The sequence below is a fragment of the Prionailurus bengalensis genome, chromosome B1 (genome assembly GCF_016509475.1).
Source record: "Prionailurus bengalensis isolate Pbe53 chromosome B1, Fcat_Pben_1.1_paternal_pri, whole genome shotgun sequence".
In the NCBI taxonomy this organism is placed as follows: Eukaryota; Metazoa; Chordata; class Mammalia; order Carnivora; family Felidae; genus Prionailurus; species Prionailurus bengalensis.
In genome coordinates, this window is record NC_057344.1 from 35,436,194 (window position 1) to 35,456,742 (window position 20,549).

The 20,549-nt window shown below is 54.4% G+C and overlaps 1 protein-coding gene across 1 annotated transcript in view; it reads left to right on the top strand.

Annotated features, from left to right (window-relative positions):
* The window catches only part of BIN3 (bridging integrator 3), a 42,722-nt gene that overhangs the window by 20,125 nt on the left and 2,048 nt on the right, over window positions 1-20,549 (top strand). The window contains exons 2-8 of the mRNA XM_043561809.1: window positions 2,952-3,000; window positions 9,715-9,755; window positions 10,186-10,247; window positions 13,393-13,529; window positions 14,087-14,127; window positions 18,520-18,661; window positions 18,877-19,011. Of these exons, the coding sequence (XP_043417744.1) occupies window positions 2,952-3,000; window positions 9,715-9,755; window positions 10,186-10,247; window positions 13,393-13,529; window positions 14,087-14,127; window positions 18,520-18,661; window positions 18,877-19,011 (607 nt within the window). The remainder of the gene's footprint in view (window positions 1-2,951; window positions 3,001-9,714; window positions 9,756-10,185; window positions 10,248-13,392; window positions 13,530-14,086; window positions 14,128-18,519; window positions 18,662-18,876; window positions 19,012-20,549) is intronic.

Consider the following 20,549-nt stretch of genomic DNA (forward strand, 5'->3'; position numbering starts at 1 on the left):
GGTTTTTTCCTTCTTTTCCTTCCCTTTCTCCCTCTCTCTTTCTCTCTCTCTCTGTCTCTGACTTTGCTGTATTTCCCAAGTTTTCTCTGATGAGTATGTTTTACTTTTTAAATGGGTAAACTTCAATTAATATAAGAGGTAGGCTATTTTTTAATGCCAAATGAAGTCTTAGACATTTAGAAGAAGGTAAGCAAGGTTTTGGACTTGAGGACAGCTTTGATCAAGCTGGGAGAAGGGAAGGTATTCCATGTGGGTGTAATGGCCATGTGTCCCAGTTGCCCTGGACAGTCCAGGTTCTTTACCTGTTGTCTCAAAGACATTATCAGTGATGTTTTGCACTCAGCCAACATGATACCTGGAACCTATCATTTGTTCAGACAGAGCCGGGTCAGCACAAGCCTCCTTCCCCCCGATAATGCTGCCCTCCTCATTCCTTGCATTTCCAGTCTTTTCAAGAATAGTGAGCCCCTTTGAAATTCCACAGTATTTTAAGGTTAGGTATTTTGATCAGATGATTTTCCTTAGTTCCTTCAAATAAACATAACAAATTAATGGCAAAGAATAGCAGAGAGAAAAGTGGATTGTTTACTCCTGGTTCAGTCGTGAACCAGCAGAATGACCCTGGGCTAGTCACTGGACCTTTCCAGATTGGTTTTCTCATCTACAAAATGAGAGGGTTGAACTGGAACAATTTCTATGGTAACTTGCAATTCTAAAAATACTGTGATTCCAAATTAAGATTTAGAGAGGCTGTGGCACCACAAATAATGGCATCTAAGTTCTTCATTTCTTTATAGCTAGTCTGTAGTACTAGACTCCAAGTTAGGATCATTGTGAAGACCACTCTGAGAATTCTGTAGAATTTCACCCTGCCCCCATGTTCCTGGAACAGAGATTCAGTTTAGAATTCAAGTTTCCATCTCTGTTTTAGAGTTTAAGAAATAGCTCCAGGGGTGCCTGGGCGGCTCAGTCAGTTAAGTGCTGACTTTGGCTCAGGTCACGATCTCACAGTTCATGAGTTCAAGCCCCACGTTGGGCTCTGTGCTGACAGCTCAGAGCCTGGAGCCCGCTCGGGATTCTGTGTCTCCCTCTCTCTCTCTGCCCCTCCCTGCTCACGTTCGTCTCTCTCTCTCCCTCCCTCTCTCTCTCTCTCTCTCTCAAATATAAGCATTAAAAGAATTTAAAAAAGAAAGAAAGAAAGAAAGAGAAAGAAAAAGCTCCAGAGAGACCGTGATTTGTTCGCATCACAAAACTAGTCAAAGGCAGAGATCGGTTTTCTGATTCCTGGTCCAAAGCTTATTATCCCACAACATGCTTCGTGCAGGCTCAATCTTCTCTCAATGCCACTAGGACCTCATTTGCACTGTCACCAAAATAGTCCTTGAGGGCAGTTGTTCACTGTCCAAAACCATTGTGTCAGTCAACTCCAATCCCTGATTTGGGGAAAAGTAACTGGGGACACGAGGAGGGGACTATGGAGCTCAGCTCCCTTAACCTCTGTTCTTTAGATTTGAGGAGGGGAAAGAGCAATTTCTCCCTTTCTCTTCTTTTCAGTTCCAGAGCTTACCTTTCCCCTGGTAATTATATAGCCACTGATTATTTGTTTACAGAAGCCACGTGAATCAGCCAGCCCCCAAAGGGTTAACGCTCCCAAATTACCGGGCTGGGTTAACAATAAACAGGATGTCCTCCAGAAATTAAATTTAAACCACTGTGACTCAGGCTGGCCCATCCTCTCGACCGGATCGTTGTCTGGGGTTATTATCGGTGGTTAATTATACCATTGGGTTTAGCAACAGTGTTGGTCAGTTTGGGCCAAGAGAAAGCAGGCTTGGGCAGAAGGGGATGCAGAGGGAAGGGGCGGGTGCAGCGGTGGAAGCTGGAAGCGGGAGGTTTGAAAGGGAGGGACTGCAGCGTCCTGAGCACTGAGAGAAGAGTGGGAGTGGAGTCGTGCCCTGGGGACTCTCCTGCTGACTCCCTGTGCCCTGAGCTGATCCCAGGGGTGCTTCACTCACTGCTACCTTGGGGGCTCTGGGGAGCCTCTTTTTCTCCAGCAGTTGGCATGCACTGTGTTTGCTCCTAGCGGGACCACGCTTCTCAGAATTGTAGAATCAGAATTTTTCATGCCTCAAGGAAGCTTCTGAATTATCCAGTCTAACCCTGTCCTTTCACAGAGTGGGCAATGAATCCCAGGGCAGTCGTTACCTGCGAGGGGGCAGCCCGCTCCTTAGAGTGGGAGGCAGTGGGGAGCAGTGGAGGGGGGCCTAGATTTAGAGGCTAGATTCTTGACCCTCCTTCTGTTATGCCAAACTGCCTTCCATTTCCAAGTGGAGAACCTGAGGTGCAGAGGACAGACCTGGGCTAGATTCAGGTCCCTCTTTGAGTTAGCCACGTTTCACGTCAGTTCTCACCAGAAATAACCCAGCCTGGCTGGGCCTTAATGCCCTGTAGTGTGTCCTTTGTCTCCAGCCACGTAAGAAGTCCTCTATAGAGAAGTAGCGAAGCACCTAATACAGATGATAAGTGGTTCTCATGGTGTTTTTAAACGCTTGTTTTCAAGGATGATAGCTGCCCCAGCGAGCCTGTAATTCTGACTTTGCAGCTCCTCAGGACACAGATTTACAATGACTGTCTGTCGTGTGGTATCTCCCCTTCCCTGCCCTCCCCTTTGCAACGTGTTTCAACACCCGGCTACTAGTAGGAAAAATGCTCTGGGGCAGAAGGTGGTGCCCAGGACTTCCATCCGACACTGTCCATGGGAAGATCACCCTCCAGAGCCCAGCCTGGCTGCCGACGGCCCTAGGTCCACAGGGCGTGTGGTTCGAGTGCCAGGAGCAGGCCACTGGCTCTCGTTACCCTCCAGGGAAAAGTGGCCTTGACTTCATCAGTTCTTTTCAGCTACATCCTTCCCCGTTTCTCCTAAAATCCCTCTTTGTCTCTTTCTCTCCTAGGATTCCTTTCAAGATTGGGCAGCCCAAGAAACAGATTGTCCCTAAAACAGTGAGTAACCCGATTCTTTCATTCTGAGACTCCATCTGTCTCACATGGTCTTTGCAGAGAACCAGAGGTTTGATTCAGCACATCGTGGGGCTGGGGAGGGCAGAACCCGGGCTGCCTCATTCCCAGCCGTGTCGCTCTGGAACCTCACTTAGACTGGGGCTTGCGGAAGCCTCCTGGCCTGGGACATCTTCCTTCTGCAAATCAGGCTGGCTCGTCCCCATCCTGGGGCAGGTGGAGGTGGGTGACAGGTGGGTGACAGCCCATCTCTGTAGTCTGGCGTGGCACTCTGCACTTTCCTGAGTGGGCTCCTGAAACCTAGGCCCCTGCCAAGGACATGTCCCAGGCCTTTATCTCCAGCCACCTCAGGCTGTGTGAAGACCAGGAAGCTTCTCCAGGAGGCTCCAGGTCCCTTTCTCTCCACTGCCAAAGGAATTCTTAGCCAGGACCCAGAGTCAGGAGGGCATGATTGAATCCTACCTCCTTGAGAACCCACAATTTTTATCTCTATTAATCTCCAGAATGGGAGAGGAATCACAGATTTTTAGAAAGTTTAGAGCTGGAAGCCCTTACAGATCATCTAGTCCAACCTGATTTTCCTTACGAGAAAACCAAGGCCCACGAAGCCACCATGACTTGCTAAGGTTGTAAAAAACCGAACACTAGGGCAGCTGGGTGGCTCAATCAGTTAAGCATCCAGCTCTCAAGCAGAGCTGCTTGAGCTGCTCTCTCCCTCTTCCCCTCCCCCACTCATGAGTGCTCCTAAGACAAAAAAAAAAAAAAAAAATTTTTTTTTTTTTTAAAACCCTAATACCGACAGAGCCGAAATTGGAACCCAAGTCGGAGTCTCTGTTCAATGCACATTCCACTGCTCTATGCTGCCTCACTCAGGCTGTGAAGGTCTGCCGAGGTTTGGGAATTCTAGTAAAGAATGGCCTCTTGAACTCCCTCACCCCCAAATCTAATCAGGCTGTTGGTTTCACCGTGGGAACCCATAACTGTACAGTATCTCTCATTGTGACAGTTCCAGCAACTGTCAGCCTGCTGGAGCCCCTGACGGTTCTCCTTGTCTTAATAACCTCGGCCCTCCTTGGCTCAGAACTCAGGACTACAGGAAAGTTCCTGCTTCATTTTGGCAGGAAGGGAAGTTCAGCACACATCTGACCAATGGCTCAGTCTTTGGAAAATCCAAAGGCAGGCCACTTAAAAGGAAATGGGCTGCGTTTCTCTTTCAAGTGAAGGCAGGCCGAGGACAGACTGAGAGTTTACCTCCCATGCAGAGGCTGACCATCTGTGGAGGCTCTCAGCTGAAGCGCAAAGAATCTGGGCGTGCAAATGTTGGGCTCTAGCCGGCTACAGGAAGTGGGAAGGTGTGGCTTTGTGTCTCCAGAGTTTAATCCAGGGCAGATCTGAAAGGGAAGTGGTTTTGAGAAGGGTCTTTTATTCCCAGAGCTCACTACCAAAAAACAAACAGGCAAACAGAAAACCCTCCCAACACCCTTACCTCTATAGAGATAGCCGTTGTTCTCTACAGAAAAGTATAGGTTAGAATTCAGTTTCTAGCTTCTTTGCCAGTTTGTTGACGGAAAGATCTCTGGGTCTTTTAATCTGAGGAGTGGCAAGGACTCCCCAGAGGAGGGACAAATGGACAATCCCAGCACCTATGGATGGCCCTACAGACAAGCCCACAGATGGGCCCGTGGCTTCCCTCTTCCCCTCCTCATGTCAGTCTTGTTTGGGATGGAACTGCAGTCCTCTGACTTCTGGAATCTGCTCCCCCAGTCAGACTGGGCACCAAGTAGTGGTTAAGAAGCCAGATGTGGTAGGTTTCCTGCCTGGATTCCCACCGGCTCCGCCACATGCTGTATGTGACCTTGAGCAAGGCCCTTTACTGTCTCTGAGCGTTGGTTTCCTCCTTCGTAAGTGAGGATCTTAGTACCTATGCCACTGATATAGTATGAGTCTTGTGTACATGAGGTCATGTGTATGAACCACTTAACACAGTGTCTAGCACATGATGAGCCCTCAATAAATATTAACTACCTTGTGGGAAGATAGTTGATTTGACTCTTTAGAAACCACCGAGGACTCAGCCTGTTCCAAGCAGCCGGATCCCCTACTACAAGGAAATGGTAGGCTGGGCCTTTGATCTGTCACAAGGAATCAAAGCCGACTTAGGCTTTGGAAGAGAGTTACTTGCTCCCTCAACTCCCCAGAGGCACCGAAGTATAGGGAGCGAGAGCCTGCCTCTTCAATCTCGTTCTCTGCCGCACAAGCCCCTCCGGGCCCCCATCATAGGCCGAGCCCGGGCAGCCATCTCAGCGCCTCCGGCAGCTGCCCCCAGACAGTGGTGACGCGCTACCGTTCTTGCCCAGGCACCGTCAGAGGCGCAGATGTGGCTGCCTGCTGCCTGGAAGTCATGGCGCCCCCGTCATGGGAAGAAACGCTCACGTTATCTTCAGGGAGTTTCAGGAGGTTTTTGGCTCAAGGTACCCAACTGTCAGACACAAAGAAAGCATTGTGTGTTTGCTCTCACTGTTCTTCTGCACCCAGGTTATTAACACGAATTCCATTGTTGTCAAGGCTCTGGCGAGGGAATGGCATGTTCTCTGCAGGGGCTGGCCACTGGATGGAGGCGGAGGGACAAAAGCTCGCCCACCTCCCAGTCCGAACCCTCCGCACCCTCTGCTTACACCCCTCCTGCCCCACCAGTCCCATAAGGTAGCCGGAGCATCTTGGCATGGCAAAAAGCAGCCGCTTCCCCGTCTGTAACCTTCAAGGAGGGAAGAGCTCTTGGAAGCAGGGGTCACCCTGGGTCTCGCACACGAAGGAAAGCACACTCTTAGACTCCGAGCTAGGCAGGCATGCCACAGCGTCAGGGCAGGGGAGCATCCTGCCACACGGAGCCCCCACTTGAGGACAGTATCCACTTGCAAAGTGGAGAGCCTCTCAGCCTCATTTGATCATGTGGTAACACATGATCCACCAAAGGGAGGCTGCTTTCCGCTCCTAGCACCCCTCCAAGAGGGGGCTTCCGAGATCACCCAGTGTGCCCTCTGCCTCAGCTCTGATCCGACACGGCTTAGCTCCGGGGCTAGAGCCGGAGCCCTGCCTGCCGGTCTCCTTCTTCACTTCACCCCGAGCGTCCGTTTGGGTGAGACCTCAGCCCACTCATTCATTTAATGAATACTGACTCCTGGTCCATGCCAGCCTGACCCTAGGCACGGGGGTAGAGCGCTGAGCAGCACAGTCTCACCCCTCCACCTTGAGCCTTTGCAAATGCCCAGAGCATCGGGCCGTCTGGTGCTCATTCTCCCTTCGCTAACCTCGCCGCCCGGCCCGGCCCGCCCTGACCCGCTGACAGCCGTGCACATGTGTTTGCACTTGCATTGTTGACTGGGGGCTAATCGCCTTTTTGGCAAAAGCATCAAGCGTTCAGAGATGTTCAGATCTTCCGTGTTTGGCTGTTTCCCTCGGAATGGAGATACCTTGCACTAGGACTCCAGTGTGTCTCCTTATTCCCTTATCCATTATCCGAGGGGCCAGAATCCTGGTGGTGTTGCCTCGGATCTTTCCCCAAGGGAGGAGAGCGATCTTGAGAGCAACCCACACCTGGCTGCCAGAGGCAGAAGGGGGACACGTTCATGAACATCTCAGGCTCTCACGTGGCCATGAGCAGCAGCAGAAGGATCGAACTCCACCCTGACATACTTCTCAGCTGCCAGGGTAAGACCTCAAGCGGCTCCCCAACCAGAATGTTCCAGCCCAGTTGGAAACCCGCAGTCGCTCGCTCTCCGTGCAAGTCCAAGCATTCCCAGCCAGGGGGACCAGGTGCTCTCTGACATCCCACACACGCACCGGCACACTTGGGGATTGCAAAAGAGAGCGCCAGGAGCCAAGGCCGGAGCTCTCTGCGCCCGCCTCCCTCTGGGAGCACCCACTGCATGTTCTTCATCTTTAGAAAAGCTGGAGTCTGACCAGAACATCCTTGACTTTGTCTTTTTGGAAAAGAATACTTTTAATACGTAAAGACTCTGCTTAGCCGTCACATCCTACAAAATAAGAGGGGTGATATGTCCAGTTAAGGGAGGCCCAGGTGTAACCCCCGGGCACAGGATCCTGGCTTAGCCCAAATCAGCGTTCATCCCAGCTATCAACTGACCCCGTGCTTTGCCAAAGGGCCACAGACCAGTCTGCACCCCCAGACTTCTCTGGGCACCCCCAGCACCCCAGTGCATGGGAGAAGAACAAGGAAACCCTATCCACAGGCCAGGCACCGAGCTCTGTGCTCTACACAGACGGTTCGGTGATCCTCTAAGCAAGCCAACAAGACGGACACTGCTACCCCGTTTCCTTGGCAGCCACTGAAAATCTTCCCAGGGGAAGGCCGAATGGAGTTATCCCATTCCTCTAGAAAAGTACGTGAGACTCAAAATGTTAGGTAGTGTTTTTAATACTGCACAGCTGGTATCAGAGTCCATCTGTCATCTGTCTCTGCTCGTTCCTGTCCACCACCTTCCTTGACGGTGTTGGTGGAGAAAGGGCTGGACCGTCCCAGCGCGGGCTTGCTGGGCCCGGGCAAGGCCTCGCTACCCCAGAACAAATCTCCCGCCTGCATCCCGCCAGACGCTCTTCTGGCCTTTGGCTGAGACTTTGATTCCCAGCTACACATCCCCTGGGACAGGTAGCACTTTAAGCTTTTTTCAGGAGCATACGCTTTAGTGGGAGCGAAGTTTGAGCTTCCTCTTAAGAGCAGCTTTTGATGGATCATAGGAAGGTGATGATGAAAACATTGGGCTCCTGGATGGAAAAACAGGGGGTCTGTTGAAAAGAGGGCAAAGACTGTAGGGTGGGGGAAACCGATGGTGAATTTTACTTCACGACTTTGTGTCAGACCCCAGGTGCTAGGGTCAGAAAGTAAAAGGAAAGACCCTGTGTTCCTGCTTCTAAATTTTACATTTCAGTTGAGGAACGTGAGGTGTGTCCATGCAAGGGCGACATGTGGTTGTGCCCCGGGACCTTAGCTAAGTAGGTTCTCCATGCCATTCTCTAGCCCCCGTCCTCCACGGGGCTGTCCATGGTTCAGGTTAGAGGTGTATTTGTTTTATCTCCCCTGCCAGGACCCACATCTGTTTATTCACCAGAGCATCTCTCTCACCTGGCAGATTGTGTTGCACTTAATAGGTGCTCAATAAATGTTTGTGAGGTTATTGAATGTCATTTTAAAAAGGGGGCCGGTGCTAAACTAGGAGTCTGAATTCTAGCCTTGGTTTGCCTCTGACTAGCCCTGAGTCCTTATATAAATCACTCCCCGTCTCTGGGCTTCGTCCTCTGTGTTTGTAACATGAAATAATCGGCCTGAATAATGTTTTGCTGCTCTGTGACTGTGTTGAGTTTACCTAAATGCACATGAGTGTGGGGTCCGTGGGCTTTCAGAATGCTTCTTCATGGGGCACTGTGACGGAAGGGTGCGCTGGCAAAGAACAATGGGGCCTTGACACTTTCCACAGCTTTGGGCTCCGTGACCTTCAGCCTGCTGTGAGAGTGAGGACCAGGGTTTAGGGCTCTCACTGGAAGGCATCTCAGGGAGCAGCCAAGAAGGCACCTTTCTTGGGTCGTGGCTTTAATTCATCAGCAAATACCTTTTCCCCTTTTTGGTAGAATGCTTGTTAAGAGCACGGGCCTTGGAGCCAGGCTGCCTATGTCCAGATCCTAGCCCTGCCACTCACTAGTCGTGTGAGCTGGTGCAGTATATGTCCCCTCTGTCCCAGGGAGCTCCTTGGTGCAGTGAGGGCCACAAGTACACCTGCCTCTGCAGTTGTGGGGGAGAAGCCGTTCACAGAAGCATGCGGCGAGCACCCTGTGAATGTTAGCTACTCTTAATTGAGCGCCTCAGCCCAGAGGCTCAGCACGCCGGCCAGGGAGCTCTTGCTGCCTCTGCAGAAGGGAACCAGGACAGGCCTCGGTCCCCTCCTCTCGGCTCTCAGGTGTCATATCCCTCACAGGCCACTCTCCTGAGAGGCCATTGCCAGGGCCCCGTTTGACGGATGGAGAAATTCAGGCACTGGATGTGCAAGTGACTTTCTTGACTTCACCTGACATGCAGGTGGCAGAATTGGGATCAGGACTTACACCCATCTGATGTCAGTCTTGCTGGCATCGGGGAAATCTGGTCACTTATCAAGAATTTTAACAGAGCCTTGCCGGTCAGTAGCAATAGTATTTGTGCTCGGTACATTCCAGCACACAGAGCGTGCAGACAGGACGTTTCTTGGTCCACCCTGAACCTCACAGTTGGTAAGCCCTGTGAGGAAACCAGGGCCAGGAGTAGGAGGGGACCCGCCTGCTTCCCCCACTGGGAGTCTCAGTCACATTCACATTCCGAGCACCTCACCTGCCTCGCGATGGGAGGGGTGAGGAGAGAGGGAACGCAGCCCAGCGCCTGGCTCCCTGTGGTAGAGGAACAGAGCCACAATCCGCTGCTACTTGCCTGGCTGGCCCATCTGGGAGGGGAGTCTTGTGCCCTAAATCAAACACTTAATTAATTTGGGAACACAGGGATACTGTGTCGTTAACGATCTGCTGGAGCTTGTATGAACTGGACCGTGTTGTTTTCTGCAGCTGGGGGGAGGGTGGAGAGGGAGTTTCAGTAGGCTGGCAGATTTTTTCCAGCGTGTTGTCATTTCTCCGATGATTGAGTTATCTCTTTGGTTACAGGTGGAGAGAGATTTTGAAAGGGAGTATGGAAAACTCCAGCAGTGAGTGTCAAAGCCCAGAAGGATGGAGGCTGGGGGGAGTGGGGGGGGGGGCGAGGTGGGGAAGGGCAGGAGCCTTCCACCAGGTCTCAGTTCCCACACTGCCCCTTCCGGCACCTCCATCAGTGGGCCGCTCATCTGTCCCGTAAGTGCCGCGGGAGCAGAGGGCAGCTCAGTTCACAGCCTGCCAGAAATTCTCCCCCAGCTGATGGCTATGTGACAGTCGTTAACTCATAGCCTTTGGGTGCTTGGCCTCATGCAGAGCCGGTAGCAGCCCTTCAGTCCGTGGGAAAACTCCCCATGGAGCAGGGGCCCCCTCTCCTGGCAGGCCTTCCAGGGCATCAGGCTGGGCTTCACTCAGGTAGATGGGAAGGAAGGGGGCTGAAGCAAGCTGACGATGCCAGGTGCCTAAGCCTGTGCCCCTGCCTTGCAGGCTGGAGGAGCAGACCAGGAGGCTGCAGAAAGACATGAAGAAGGGCACCGATGCTGATCTGGGTAGGTGGCATAGTCCAGAGCTGGGCCGGGCCTGGCCGGGTCACGGGTGGACCTCTGCCCCTCCGTCACGTCAGGGCTGGCTCCTGTAGTCTGTGCACAGATGCTCATGTCACCGCTCATCCAGAGGACATGGGTGGGTCTGAACACGACTGTCCCTGGCATCTCCAGACTACGTGTGCAGCGAGCCAAGGGTCTGATTACGGAGCCCATCTGTTATTTGTTTTGTGGATAGTTCCAGGTTCCCTGGGTGGCATATTTATCGTTCGCCACTGCCTTTCCAGTACAGGAGAAGCTGTGACCTATTGCTTCCTTTCTTTGGTACTTCTCCAGATAGACTGCACTGTCAGAGCACAGATGAAGGGAAGGTTGCGTTTTCAGAGTGGGCAGCTTTGGAAGCTGTGGAACGTCAGGGATCCATGAAGTGGAGAGCATGGTTTTCCCCACAAGAAATCAAAATGAATGGGGGACCCCTGGGGCCCAGGGTTCCTGGCCTCATCCGCCCCCAGTGAGAACTAGAATCTGGGCAGAGAAAGCCCTCCTGAAGCAGTCACAGTCAGTGCATCAGGGTCACCGGAAGGCCCGCCACGAGGCAGATTGTCCAGCCCACCCCCAGGCAGTGCTGAGGCAGCTGGCCCGGGGACCCCATTTTGAGAACCACTGCCCCAGACAATTGAGGGAAATCAACTGCCTGGACAAGATCTAAAATCCCATTCTGTGTTCCCAAACAAGATCATCTGTGCACCGCCAGTCCCTGTTAGGTCTTTGTCGACCCTTATATTTTGAGGTGGCATCAGGGTTCCAGAGACCCATGTGGAGTTGGAGACCCACATTCTCTTTAAGGTTCAAAGACCACCAGCCTCCCAATTGGTGCTGGGCTGGCCACACCCTCCCAGTCCCTGAGAGTGGAGGCGCTATGGCCCTGCCCTGCGGCACTCACTCACTCACATAGGCCAGTGAGGACTCCCAGTGGGATTCCACACTGTTAATTGACTTCAGATGGTTCGAACAAAGACAGAGGCAGAGGCCTGAAGTGTGAGGCTTTAGGAAAGAAAAGGAAAATTGGGAAGGAAGTCTCCCCTGCCCTACCTTTTCAGGATTTTTTTCCTCAAATATTAAAAAGTAGTGGAAGAAATTTTTCAAAAACGTTTCCAGTTTTGTCCCAAGTTTCTATCCTTTAATTATACTGTGTGTGACCATTTCATGATCCAGTCCAGTTACACATGATGTTTGCTCCTAAGCCTACAAAGTCACTGCACAGATTTGAAAGAGGGTTCTTAGCTCCACTGCCTCAACATTTCTGGGAAGTATATATTTCCAGGCTTCTCCCATACTGTGCCTGTTTGCTGGGTGACTGCAGCAGGCTACCAGATTAGAGGGAGGCCCAGGACAGGGCGCTGCGTGAGCCAGTCATCCACTGTGGGCTTCTCTGCTGGCATATGGAGGAGCCTGAGTGGAGAGGGACCCGCTAGGCTTCCGTTTCTCCCACCGGAAACAGAGAAGTAGGCCCTTGGGGCCAAGGAGTAGGCGCGTGGGGCCAACGCACTCCTCATATGGCAAGGCAGGGGCACATCTCTGGTTAACGGGAGTGGACCTCATTTCATTGATTCAAAGACATTGTTTCACTTTTAACATCTCAGAAATCAACACACCGTAACATAATTCGCAGCATAGTTTTTCTTTCTCAATGGCTATACATTAATGGTGTGTTACCGTCTTAAATTCAGTGGCATAAAGTAGTGAGGAATACATTCAAAAACCTTTCTCCTGAAACCCTCAAACTGGTACAGACACTATGGAGCAAGCATGCCCCTTCTCCAGTCTCTCTGCCTGCCCCTCTAGAATTTTTTTGTTTGTTTGCAAATAACGGAGACCCGAAAACTTGTATGGGACTGAGAACCCCAGAGCTGCCAATAGATCTCCATCCTGCCTTGGAGCTGCCCTCTGATTTCCAGGCTCCCCATATCCCCATATCCTCTGTCAAACACGGTGTAGAAACATGTGAACAAGGCTACAGCAGGGCAGTGGCCTCCATCTGTGGGGAAATGGTACCAGAGAAGACCTTTAACAACATAAGCAGATACCGCAGCAGAGCCTTGTGGGGACTGCCCACAGCTGTCTCCAGGCGGATCACCAGGAGAGGAGTGGGCGGCGAGGCGGGTGCCCAGGGTCTAGTCCTGGCTCAGCACTTACAGCTGTTTGACCTTGAGGGAGTTATAACCTCTTTGGAGCCTCACCCTCCTCATCTGTAAAACGGGGCCAAAATACACTACCTGAAATGTCTCCTGTGTTGTATGAGCCCTGGATAAAACAGTGGGGGCACGGGAACCCTGCAGAGGCAGGATGGAAACCTGTCAGCAGCTTTGGAGTTTTGGGTCTAAAGTACAAGTCTTTCAGTCTCCATTACGTGCAAACAAAAGTCTACAGGGGCAGGAAGAGACTGGGAAGGGGCCGTGCTTGCTCGGTAGGGTCTGTACCAGCTCCAGAGGCTCAGGGGAAAACAAGTTTCTGAGTGTATGTCATTGAAACCAGGGGTTGCCTAGCCACACCAAATCTGGCCTCATTTTGTCAATAAAGGGGCATTGGAACAAAGCCACACCCATTCTTTAGGTACTGTCTGTGGCAGAGTTGAGTAGTTGCAGCAGAAACCATGCAGCCCACACAGCCTGCCATCTTGATTTCTAGCCTTTATGGTATGTTTGCCAGCCCTGGAGGGGCACACTCTTACTCTCGACCGTGAGAGGGTCCCAAACCAAGCTTCAGGCCCAAACCACCTGGAGAGTTTCTTTAAGATACATGTTTCTGGATTACAGACTTACTGAGATGGACTCTTTAGAGCTAGAAAATAGGTATTTTTTACAGCTTCCCACCCAAAGGATTCTGTTAAAACCCAGAGTTTGGGAAATGAAGTCATTGCCAAAGGTAAAGGTGCTCCGAAGAACTACCCAGAGCAGCCTCAGATGGTCAGGAGCGAACACCATCCAGTAAGGACCGGTGACTTTCAGCTTGTGGTACTCTGTAGCTTTTCTGGCCTGTGGCCGGGGTGGCGGTCAGGGTATGGCCGCTGGACTGAGGAAGGATAGGGTCCTAAGGACAAGATCTTGAAGCCTGTCCCTTCATAGGTTCACCGAGCTTTGACTTCTTACAGCCTTATCCAAATCTGCTGTGAAGATATCCTTGGACTTGCTCTCCAATCCCCTCTGCGAGCAAGACCAGGACTTCCTGAACATGGTGACAGCCCTGGACACAGCCATGAAGCGGATGGACGCCTTCAACCAGGAGAAGGTAGCTGGGGCCTTGCTCTCCCCCTTCCCGTGGCTTCTGCCTGGGTGGAGCGCCCGTGCAGAGTCCTTCCAGGGCTCGGTCTTCCGACACCCTCAGTGCTCTGATGCCCGTGTGTCAGGAGCCCCGTGAGCTCGTTCCTGGACCTGCTTCGGCACCCTGTGCTGCCCGTGACTCCCACGAGCTCGTATCGCTCACTGTGAGACCCCGAGGGAGGCAGGGCAGCTCTGCTCACCCGGAGCCCCTCACACATTCTGTAGCTGCCCACCCAGCCTACTTCCTGAGCACGGCTGTCAGCAGCCTGCAGACGGTGCTGGCGGGAGGAGAACAGACCTGGAACAAGAACAGTACTCCCTGCTGCCCTCGGCGTCCTGGCCATCATCGTCCTCTCCGCCTCGCTCCAGCTGCGGAGTCAGGGGTGCCCCCCGCCCCATCTCATCCCCACCCAGGGCTCTCAGGACAGCCCTGACTGTTCCCTTTCTCAGGAACGTAGATCCTCCCCTTTTAGGAAGAGTCTGACTTCCCCTTGGTCTTGATTCATTGGGTCTTTCTTTCAACAGGTGAACCAGATCCAAAAGACCGTGATTGAACCCTTAAAAAAGTGAGTAGTGGTCATCTGGGGACCACAGGCCTGAGGGAACTAGGCTGGGGGCGCTTATTGGAAAGGCAGGTCAGCTGGCCGACTGGGGACCGAATATCATTTCCAGCAGCCTAGAACCCCAGACTCCCAAGGAGCTGACCGGAAACCCAACAGGGACGCTGGCGATGTGATCTGTGGCCCCAGAGCACCCGCCCTGCCCAGTGCGCTCAGTGACTTGTGGTCTGCCCCAGCAGACAGCCTCTAGTCAGTGGTCACTTTGCCATCTTTCCCTCTGTTCCCAACTGAGAGCCAGAGGTCCCGGAGCTTGCTGAATGAAGCGAGCAGAGCGCTTGGCCAGCCCTCAGCGGGGATGAGCAAGGCCTTTCATCTCCCCGCCGCACCGGGAGAGCAGCTGCCTGCGGCGCCCGGCTTCGGAGATGTGGGGGTGGCTGCACATGGGGAAGGGCGCAGCAGCAGGGTCCTGCCTGGGAAGGTCCCCAAACTCGTGACCCGACAGGGTCAGAAATTCTTCTGCGAGGCTCATCTTCTCTCAGGCAGGCTCTGGGCAGCGATCAGACAGGCCTATCCCCCGGTCCCCTGAGGTGGTGGGCTGGCGGGGGGCGGGGACAGGCAGGAGCATTGCCTTGAAGCTCCACATCACTTCATCTGCCCCCCTAGCCTCTCCCAAACTGACTCTGACCTAGAAAGGCTCCCGCTCCAGCCCGGCAGCTGCACTTTATTACCTCTTCTGTGGTGGTCCCTGGCAGCTGCCTCACCAGGCCTGGGTAATGAGGCTCTGCTAATTACCATTAGGCCTGGATCAGGGCCCGGAGGGAGATGAAGAGAGCAGGTTTTGGTCCTCTAGCCCCTGGCTTTGAGGTTACTGAGCTCTTCACTCCCTGTTCGGGTCCAAGGGGTGGGGTTAGGGAAAGCTCTTTCTGAGCCAGGCTGTCTGGAGGCTCGGCCCACCCTCCTTCCCTGGGCCCCTTCCCCTACCCCTTGCTCGGGCCCAGGTTGCAGGGCCACACGAGGAACTGGGTGCCGAGGAGGCTGGTGGCTCAGGAGGGAGGTGGCAGCAGGGGCTCCGTGGCTGGTGGCTTTCTGACCGGGTCCCCAGGACCGAGCGTTCGCAGTTGGGTGGGAAGGACCACGGGCAGAGCAGACCCTGCCCCTGGCGTTCCAGGAGCTGCCACAGAGACACCCATGGCTGGCAGAGCTAGGCAGGGGACACCAGCTCAGAGAGCTAGGGGACTGACTCCAACCTCGATTTCACAACCAAGGAGGCGGCCTTGAAATCTGATGCCTGGCTTCTAGAGCCAAATGGAGAGAAATCCCGGCTGCTTCCCACCGCCCCAGCAGCCCACCACCTGCCAGGAAGGTGGGTGAGTGGCACAGGAGGCGGGCACCATCTCCGCAGCAGATCCGCTGACCTCTGCCTGAGCCCCCCGGGCCTGCCTGCCTACCCGGCTGGCTTCTCCATCCCGTAGCCGACATGCGATCTCCCCCAACCACATAAAACCGGCACTGCCTGTTGCCGCCTCTTGCCAGGAGAGAAGCTCCCAGGGACCCCAGTACCGGAAACAGGAAACTGCAGCTTTCCTGTCCTCTGATGAAGAACATCACCACATGGCCACCCTGCCGCCCCCAGCCTCCCCCCAGGGGGCTCGGCCTCTAATCCCCCAGTCTCTGGGCTGTGTTCACATGGTCGGATGGGGATGCTTTCAATTTCCCTTTCCTGGTGGGTGGAAGATCCCGGCTGTGTGGGCACAGATTGAGGAATGGCAGGCATTCCCCACCAGGGCCGGCTGCTCCCAGCCTACCTCCCAGCCGGCCTCTTTCTCCCTCCCCCTTTCCCTCCTCCCTCTCACTGCCTCCTCACCCCACTGCTTACCCAGGGGAGGCAGTTTGGTTGAACCTTAGGACAGTCACCTGGGCAGAGCTTCAGTGAGGGTGTGGTGTAGGCCCAGCCCTGTTCTGCTTTCTCTGGAGGGCGGATACAACACAGATCTTAGGAGCTTGTGACCCAGTGTTGAAGCCATGATGGCGCTCTCAGGAAGAAAGACCAGGATCGTCCATAAATGCCGAGGGGGCGCTTTGCAGCGGAGTGGGGAAAGTGCTGGGCGGGCAGTCCCAGGTGGCCCCCGGCCGGCCCATGACCCTGGCCAGCGCCCTGCTCCTCCAAATCTGTTTCCCCATCTGTGGAAGGGGAGGCCTGAACCCAACCCCTGCAATGGCATTTAGTTGTTGTTTCTGTGCCTTTGATCCCAGCCCTGGGAATCAACCCCAGGTGACAACTGAGGGCGAGCGAAGAGATGAGTGCTCTGGGGTCAGAGGGCATCCGGAACTGCTCAGCCACCAGCATGGTGGTCGTCCCGCCTGGCACCCGCAGAATGCATCCCTGGTGCTGCCCTCTTTCCTAATAGGAGGAAACCCTCCACCTGTTGCTTCCTGCCCCATTTGTCCTGTTCGTGCCCACTCCTCCCAGGCCGCCAACAGCATGGACAGCAGAGGCCCAGGCACTGGGGCCACCTAAGCAGGCCACTTCTAATGAGAGAATGAGGGTGGCCACTGGTGGCCTCTAGTCTGGTTGGGGTCAAGAGGGTGGTGGTGGTGGTGGTGATTTCTCAGGCTCCGTTGCACCTGCTTCCTTGAGTCACAGGCCTCTCAGCTGCTGGTCACACTCCTCCCAGGAGGGGAGAGGGGCTTGCCTAGCAACTGAGACCCCCTCAGAGCTGCCGCCTGAGGCACAAACAGTGAGGCTGGTCCCTGCCCATGGTCTTATCTGTTCAGACCTACCCAGAATAGGGGACCTTTGTCCTGAAGGTACTGCTCCCCACACCCAGTTCACACAGCAGCAAGGAGGCTCCTCTGCTGGCAGATCAGTCATTCAAGTATCGATTTGATGACTGATTTGTCTAAGGGCATGTCTTACCCACTTCTAGCCTTTCCAGTTAGGTAGTGAGCCCATTAGGTCACCCAGTCAGTTAGAAGGACTCATTTTAGTGTCCTTTCTTGGGGATAAGGCTTTTGTTTGACCAGAACCTACTGCCTGTATCTATACCCTTGGCTGGGGAATTCAGTGCTTTGGTCAAATTTATGTTCTCTGTTCTCTGGCAAAAATCTTCATTACTCTTATGTCACGGGCACTCGTGATTTGTTGGGGCTTTTAAAAACCAAATTCATGATCATGCTTCTTTGAGAGGCAGACTTGGAAAATTGTTCTTCCTGTGGCATGTGAACTGCCTAAAGATGGTCCGGGAGCTGACGGGCACCTCCAGCCCCAGCACTGTGGAAGGGGAGGTCCCCACAGCATGTTGTCCCGGCCGCTCCTAGAGAAACCCAGTCTTCTGGCCCCGAGTGCCCCCTCTGTGCCTCTCAACCCCGAATAACCACTGTGCCACCATTTTCCTCAGTTGCGGGGCCCGACCTGCAGGGTAGATGCCTCCTGCCGCCTCCTGCCCTGCAGGCTTTGCTCGCCAGGCAGCTGCCCCATCTCTTCCCGTCCAGTTCCAGAAAACCTGCTTGCAGGCTTGCCTTGCCTTCTCCGACACTCCAATCAAGGGAAATACAGCGTCCCTGCCTGGGATGCAGTCCTGCCCGGTGTCTGTCTCAAGACCTCATTGCTCTTCCCAGTCAAAGATGATAGTCATCACAAAGATGATGCCCACAGGGGCCAAAAGTGTCCGCTGCCACTCTTTGTGAGTGGCCCACTCCTCAGCATTTCCCTGTGGTCCTTTTTAGTCCCGGTGGGGCAACAAGATGTCCTTGAGTCATTTTCCTCAAACATCTGGTTCAACGGTTCAGCCATTTCAGTGGCAGAACCCGAGGGTTCCTGCTTTTCTCACGGTCAGCTGATAGAAATAGGCCAAGACTAGGTTTTGACTGCAGTTGTCACTGCTAGTGACACCATGAGGTGGCAGGGAGGTGCCAGAGAACTGGGATGCTTGAGCTCTCTGCTGGACAGTCACTATCCTGGTTGTGACCCTGGACAAGTCATGTCATCTCTCTGGCCTCAATTTCATTGATTGTGTTAAAGGAAGATGTTGGACAGATTATTCCCAAGAGTCTTCAGCTCTCCCATGCTCTGTGACAGGTCTCTGTCATGTGCATGGTCATATGAGATGGGTGGGGAAGGGGCAGTGGCCATGCCAGTGGCTTCCTTGCATTCCTGCCCCTGTGGCTCACTCTGATCAGTAGAGTGACCCTACTTCTCTCCTGTGGCCTTACCCCAGACAGCATTCTCAGCAGTGGGTGCTCCCCAGGGGCCACGGCCTCATCTGTCTTACCCACGTGAAATCCCCAAGACCTAGAACAGGGTCTGGCACTTAGTAGGCACTCAGTATGTATTTTTGAATGGACGCCGAGCTGCTGGGCTGCGGCTCCAAGAACAGCCTGTATCCGACTGTGCGGCAGGTTTAGCAGTGTCTTCCCGAGCCTCAACATGGCGGTGAAGCGGCGGGAGCAGGCCTTGCAGGACTACAGAAGATTGCAGGCCAAGGTGGAGAAGTACGAGGAGAAGGAGAAGACGGGGCCAGTGCTGGCCAAACTCCACCAGGTACCAAGAAGGGAGAGGTGGGTGTGGACAACGGGCCCCGTGGGTCACGTGTGGCAAGTTCCTCCTTCACCTGGGGACCAGCTTTGGGGGCTAGGAGACCAAGACACCAGATGTGATCCCCACCCCACCCCCACCCCCAACGTACACATCGTGCCCCCAGCATACACTCTGGATAAGCTACCAAGAGCTGTGACACCCAGTGTCTTGTCCCTCAGGCCCGAGAAGAGCTTCGGCCTGTGCGGGACGACTTTGAGGCCAAGAACAAGCAGCTCCTGGATGAGATGCCGCGGTTCTACAACAGCCGCCTGGACTACTTCCAGCCCAGCTTTGAGTCCCTGATCCGAGCGCAGGTGAGGCGACTCCCCACCCTGCCCCAACGGACGGCGAATGCTTGCTCCCCTGGGAGATGGTCCTGGGCTTTGTAGACACCCTCGCGCCCGTCCCCGCTTCCCAACTGGGAGGGTGGCTTAGCCGTTCTCCGCCAAGTCAGCAGTGCCGCCACCCTGCCACAGACACCGCGTCTGCCGTCTCTGACTCTGAGCATTTGCTGGACTTACCGCCTGGGCTCCTCCGTTGCTGTTTGGTGAATCACAGCCCCAGGATGAGACCCCTTTTTGTTGAATGGCTTTTCCCTCAAGTTCTCTCTCTCCTCTCATTGTACCACCAGTGGCAAGAAGAGAGCCACTCTGTCAACACCTCACTTTGATGGGCAGGTTCTTCTTGCCTGGTGTGCTCAGGTCTGGCACAGAGGCCTGCAGGGCAAAGGCCCACATCCCTGCTTCCCCGCTCTAGTTGCTCCTCCTCGCTAGGCAGGAGACCACAGGCCCTCTTGACTTCTAGCAACCCTTGGAGGGTTCCCTACATCCTGGGGAGGGCCATGCTCAAGGCCTCTGCCTGGGTGCCAGGCCACAGGGCACCTTCCAGTGGAAAGGCAGGCCGGCCTCTGGCCAGGTGTGCATGGAGATGCCCGGGATAGCACCGGGGCCGGGCAACTGGAGGGTGGGAAACAGGCTAAGGCCTCCCACCACTCGAGGGTTTGAGGACACAATGTCCAGCTGCATGTAGCTCCTGCGTAGCAAACCCCCACCCCCCGCCCCCCAGCCCTGGCCATTCTTCAAACCGTTCGCAGGGATTGTTCTCCCCATTGTAAAAGAGAGGAGGTTAAGGTGCCAAACCAAGAGGTCTCTGCCATGTGGGACCCCCGCATCAGCCTCTTGCAGGCACTCAGCATCCTGCCACCTTTCCCACCGTTCCCCAGCCGGTGACAAAGCTAAAGACTCGGCCCCCTCCTGCCCACTTCGGTGCTTGGCCTGGGTGTCTGGCGCCCTCTAGTGGACACACTCACTCCTTGCAGTCAACAAGGTGACCGAAGCTGAAAGGCCTCAGGGTACCCAAGGAAAAGCCCGATCCTTACCTGCCCAGCCTATCAGCCTTTGGAGACACCAAAACCCATGGGGCTGCACGCCTGTGCTCAGAACCCCGAGCAGGGTTGATGTTGGAGCTGGAACTTAGTGACCATGTTTTTGGCCGCTAGGGAGAAATGAGGCAGAGCACCAACATGCACAAGTGAAGGGGGGCGGGGGGGGGGGGTGGTTCCACACCTGCCTCCAGAGCATTCTCCTGGAGACGAGGACTTCCTTCCAGAGGCTCAGCCTAGGCTGTGGAGGAATGTGTTTAAGGAGACCTGTGCTTTCCCTCCCTGTGCCACCACCACCCCTGCTCCCGGCCCCCTGCATGCTACCCTGCCCCCTCCATTCTGTTGCTCACTGGAGGAAGCTCCAGGGTGCCCAGACCTGAGGTTAGGGGCTAGGGATGCCCCGTAACCGGGCAGCGGGGTGGATAGGGACTGTTCACTGCCTCCTCAGCACCAGCCTCCCCCTCCCGAGGC